The sequence below is a fragment of the Ctenocephalides felis genome, unplaced genomic scaffold, assembly GCF_003426905.1.
Source record: "Ctenocephalides felis isolate EL2017-DRISC unplaced genomic scaffold, ASM342690v1 CF-g0.4_SCAFFOLD_03571, whole genome shotgun sequence".
NCBI classification, from domain to species: Eukaryota; Metazoa; Arthropoda; class Insecta; order Siphonaptera; family Pulicidae; genus Ctenocephalides; species Ctenocephalides felis.
Genome location: NW_020539725.1, coordinates 37,043,020 through 37,049,062, shown reverse-complemented (window position 1 = coordinate 37,049,062; position 6,043 = coordinate 37,043,020). Strand labels below are relative to the sequence as shown.

Genomic DNA, 6,043 nt, shown 5'->3' with positions numbered 1-6,043 from the left:
TAATTTTTTGCACTTACTTATATTTTATGTACAAAATCAAAAACAAATTATACTTTTAACAAATAATTTATGAATAAATATGAATAAATAATATTCAAACAAACTGTGATGCAATAGCGATGTTACAAATCCACATTTATCTTAATAAATCAATAACGTTTTCGAAAGTGTACAATTTGTTATAAACAAAAAAAGTGTAACAATTAACTGAAAAAAAAAACGGAAGATGGACTTGATAAAACTTATTTCGTATCAGAAACGTATATAGACGATGATAGACTAGAATCTGAATCAGAATCACTCTGATCTTCATCACTTCCAGATGAATTGAAATCTTCCGACATACTGTCGCTGTCATCGCGCCTGAAATTATATAAATTACTTTTTTCACATTTTTTTTATTTTTTTATTGCATGCCGTAAATTTTTTATTATATTTAAATTTAAGATATTTTATAGCAATAGGATACATTTGTTAATAATAAAGTATTGCTGAAGTACATATACTTACTCTTCTCTTTTCTTAGAAGGCTTCTTTTTATTATTTTTTTTACTTTTCTTCGCCTTCTTAGTGACAGCTTTTGCCATAGTGTCGTAACGTTTTTTTGCTTTCTTAGGATTCCCTGAAGTTTTCTTTCGTTCTTGCGACTGGGATGATATAATATTTTAGTTATAGCATATTTAGTAAATATTTATATATATATATATATATATATATATATATATATATATTTGTATATATACGGAGTTTTTAGAGTACTATGATATTACTCTATTTGATTTCTATTTATTCAGATCAATTGTATCTGTTACTCAATATCTTGTACCACTAGTATATGAATTTTAATCTAACCACATGTTGCTTTGGAAATTGTAATAATTTTCCAAATGTTCTATATTTTCGTCGAGGTAAATTTATTTTAATTTCACCTTAGGATGCGGCGTGGCATGTCTAGCAATCCTCTGCCTCTTTTTCTTTTTCTCTGCTTCAGCTTTAGAAGTCCTGCCAACGCGTCTCTTTTTCGAGGGCACCAATTTCCTATCAGAGGATCTCTTCCGCTTATTTGCAACAATACGAGCTTCTCTTTTAGCTGTTGCTGCTAGATATCCGAGAGCGTTGGCAATTTGACGAAATCTCTCGGCTTTTAGTTTTCGTTCTTCGGCGTTAAGAACATCTTTCGGACTTCCGCAATGCCAGCATGTTGAATGCTAAATCGCATTCATCCAGATTTAATCACAATTTAGGAGTTAAATAAGAATAATTCAAAATTTTGTAAATGCGCAATATATGTGATTAGCAAAATTAGTGCGAAAATAGAGAAACTTGTCTCAAAAAGCAGTTGCGTTTAAGTACAATTTTTTTGTAATGTATTTTAATTTTTGAATATTCATATTTGTCGTAAAACATCTTGTAAATTTAGAACAAATTTGTACTTTAGTGTAGTTGTTAGGTAATAATTTCAGGAAGGCAAGCTTATAGTTTATATAAAAATCTAGAAGACGGTATGAAAATTGTTAGGACTTCTGCGAAGGAACAACCAGCCTTATATTCTCTATTTTGAAAATGAAACAAACAAATTTACAATATTGAATTTTTTTTAAAAAATCTTATCCATGTTTGGATATAATATATTATTAATAATTACATATATCATAAAATAATTATTTTTATATATTTGTATTATTATCAATTAACGATTTTGAGGAGCCGAAATGAAACCGTGAATTTCATGATTTGAAATTATTTGAATCCCTATACTGAATTGAGTTTCAGCTACTGATATTGAGAAAATAAAGTGTTATTATATTATTAGGTGTAATTTTAGGAGAACAAGCTTAGAATTATATTATCTTTTCGAAGGAAAAGCATAAGCTTTATAATGTTTCATCAATGTTCCAAGTCAATCTGAATCGTTCGAGACGAAATTTAGAAAGAGTATGGGTGTGTATTTTTCACCTTTCATCGACGTTTTGATTTGATTTTTGCGACAATAGGATTTTTTTTTTAATTTCAATATTTGTTTCAACTGCTAAATAATTTAACATCTAGTAACAACACTGAACAATAACATAACAATATCAATAGGGCGTCTTTATATATAATAGAAAAGCCCAAATTATGCGTCCACATTTTAGCTGAAATTTTAAAACAATTTTAAAAATTCAAACACTCTTTCAAAAATATTTATTGGATGTAAGTTTTCTGTATAACTATGTTAGTGTAAACTAAATCGTCTGCGGAAATGGAGGATTAAATATTTCTATCAATTTTTTTCTAAAATACTAAACAAATATTTAAAAAGATTGACGTTAAAGAGATAATAATGTACAAAAATGAATAAAATAAGATTTATGAGAGATATTTCCAAATGAGCCCTTAAAATCCACTATTCCATCTATTGTATTATAATTTAAATACGACCGTTGTCAATACACTTTTAACAGTGTAAAGTACTGAACTAAGGGAGACTGGGTACGGTTGTCCCACTTTTTTTGATTAGTTAATAATTAGTTAGTTAAAGATTAATTTTGTTAATTTATTAGTTACTGGGAGAAAGGTAATTTTTTTTTAAATCTTATCCATGTTTATTTTATATAAAATGTCAATTTGTTTTTGATCTAAATTAATATGTTAGGATATAATGTGTTATTTATAATCACATATTCCCAAAATGATTATTTTACTAATTTGTATTATTATTAATCAACGATTATGAGGAGCCGAGACGAAACCGTAAATTTTATGAAAATCTTAAATTTTTAGAAATATAGAATTAAAGAAAAATAAAAAAAATATATGAAGTCGTCTATTCTTTTGTGAAAATTTGATAAAAATAAATTCTTAAAAGAATTATTAATTCAAATATTTGGTAGTCTGATTTATTCGTATACAAATATAGATTTTTTATGTATTACGACTTAAAAATTTCAATTATATTCTGACATACCGCATGTTTAGGTTTCTTGATTCCTTTTAGTCTTTTTAAGGCTTTGTCCAAATTTTCCTGGGATCTATTCCGTTCTTTATTTATTTTTTTGTTCGTCATATTTGCATCACATTATGTACTGAAAATTTAGATAAAAAATATTGTTGTACAAATTCAATTTTATGCGACCATTTGTAATTTGTTGTGTCGATTACATTTTGTTTCAAGACTACTTTGATATTTTGTTCACACAAATTTTTGTAAAACAAATGCTATGAAAGGAATGAAATAAATAACTGTCTATTTTTGTGGTTTTTTAATTTAATTTCTTTTTCTTTCTATTGTTTGTTAATTAAATAAGCTATGCAAAAATATAAAGTCAATTTATTAACCCGATTATAAACAGAAAATGAGCTTTTTCAAATATTTTCCCAAAAAGTTGCTTACTATTTTGTAAACCTTGATGTTTACAGATGAATAGATGAGTATTATATAAATGCACTAATGGAATAAATTATTGGGAATTGTTTATATAAATATGCAAAGTTATTTTGCGTCAAATTATAATATTTTTTATTTGGGAAATGACGTATTATGAGGATGCATTTTAATTTGATTTCAATTAAGAAAATAATTTTTTTATACCCTTATTTCTTGATTTATATTTTCTAATATAACAGTAATCCTTATAACGTCTTACTCAGTAAATAATCAACAAACTAGTAGTATAATTTTGTATTTATGAATGATACATAATTAACATTACAATAAATATTTAATATTATATTTACAAGATTGCAACTTATTTTACAGTAAATTTGCTTGAATACTATGGACGTTATCTTTTTCTATCGATCAGTGCAAAATTATTAGCAATATAAATACTAATATCAAAGAAATAGACTTAATTATTTATTTAAATAAACTTATTACTGAAATTGATCTTTTCAAAATAAATTTAGAATTCCTACGCCTATTAAGCGGTTTAAAGCGTGTTTATTTTGAGGCTGATAAAATATTTTTGATTGCTTAACGGTTTCATATGTCTGATGGTTATTATTAAAATTATTTACTCAAATAAGGAATAATATATTTTAAATTAATTTCTATATCATTAACACCAACCCATTATGAAACCGTACATATATAAATATTTCAACATTAATATTTCTCTTTCATAACATATTAACATTCAGTTAATAAAGTATGCATACAAATTCTTAAATGACTATTGTCTTTAAATAATCATAATAAATATTACTAGAATTAGTTTAGAAAGATGTTTAAATGCGATTTTGTGTAGGTGCTTATTCACAATAATTTACATACGTTATATTCACATAAAATGTTCATATTTTAGATAAAAACAGTAAAATAAAATCATGCAAGTTTATAATTACCTTTATAAATTAAAAGTTAATATCATTATCTTTTATTATGTTTAGACCTGGTATTATCTCAATAGACGCAAAAATATAACATAAAAGTTCTAGGTTTTAATTGATAGGCTTTTACAAAGATTTATCGATTTTCCACTTAAATTCACGTAATAAAATATGTGAATAAGCACACCTTTTGTAGCAATAATATTTAGATCATGCAAACAAATGTTTTAAAACGTTATATTCATAACATCCAAACATGATGAATTATACAACTGCAAGTACATACATTGGGCCGAACAAAATTTTAAGCAATAATTAGGAAAATCTAATAACAGCAATCATATTTTTTATGATATTGTTTAGTTCATGTATATTTTCCGCAATATTGCTTGAATTTATTTAGAACAAATGTTATTTTTTCATTACTAAACATATTTTATAAACTTTAAGCTTTTTTCTAACATGTACATATACGGCTTTACATACATAATAAAAATTTAACACTCATTATAATTATTGTCCATTGAGATCATATTGCAATTGACAAGTACAAAATAATTAATTAAATACGGTTCTGCAAACCGAATCAAATAAAATAAAGTAACTCAATATAAATATAGGCTATGTTGCTAATTACAAAATCGTGGCAACATATTTGAACCATATTAACAAACATTATTTTCATAAATGTGCTATTAGAAATAGTTTTTAAAGCTAATATGAAAATTTGCATTTGCAAAAAATAAGTGCCGAATTTTAATACTGTTTACTTAATTTCCATCATCATCGCGGTAATTCATTTTAACATTTTTTTTTCAATATTTTAAATTGTATGATCAATAATTTTCAAGTTTTATATCAATTAATCATAATTAATTTAAAATATTGAATTTTTTTATATTATGATAGTCCTTTCTGGTTTCCAATTTTTAGTTTGAATTCGTGGTTTAATTATTTTCACAAACAACTTTTTTAGATTGTATTACTTTTATCATCTTTTCAATGTAAATTTTCTTTAGATAAGGTTTTTAATTTTTGACGATAAAAAATTTAAATGTATGGCAACTCTTGTTTTCATTTGTCACCATTTTATCACCTTTCATCATGATTACTTCAAAATGTTATATTTGAGTAAGGTCACAATTTCTTAAGATTTTTTTTACATAAATTTATAAGGCGAAAATTATTTTACATTAACTTATTATAATAATCGAATTATTCTATACAAAGCATTTTGTCTTTATTTATGCACAATCAGTTTCAATATCTGTTTGATAAATATTATGTATATTTGGCAAAACATTTAATACTTCTTATATGCAACAGAGTGAGGTATATATTAATACTAGCACACGTTAGATTATTATTTCGATGATATTATTAAGAAAATTAAAATGCAACAATTATTTAAATTCATATTAAATTTATATATTTTCTAACTAATATCTGTTTATTTAAGTAGTAAAATTATTAGTCTTTTTATTAATCTCTGAAATAGGTACCACAGAAATATTCTAGAATAAAGGCTACATTGATTCGAAGCAAAATTATCCGTATTCGACGTACTTTTGATTTATATTTCTAATAAATTCTTTTTTTTTAATTTATGAAATAAATAATTTTTATAAGTATTATTCTATTAATAATATTGACTATAGTTTTAAACTTATTTATAATCGTGATTTCATATAGTTTGAACTGTGAATGCATAGGCTAAATTTTAATTCAAAAT

At 24.3% G+C, this 6,043-nt stretch overlaps 1 protein-coding gene across 1 annotated transcript; it reads right to left on the bottom strand.

Annotated features, from left to right (window-relative positions):
- Positions 1-242: 242 nt before the first annotated feature.
- Positions 243-3,046, bottom strand: LOC113385994 (protein starmaker-like). The gene is made up of 4 exons (XM_026623809.1): positions 2,948-3,046; positions 930-1,208; positions 511-647; positions 243-363 (listed from the first exon to the last, which is right to left on the bottom strand). The coding sequence occupies exons 1-4, from the start codon at positions 3,044-3,046 to the stop codon at positions 243-245; spliced, it is 636 nt and encodes a 211-aa protein (XP_026479594.1).
- Between the last annotated feature and the right edge of the window lie 2,997 nt (positions 3,047-6,043).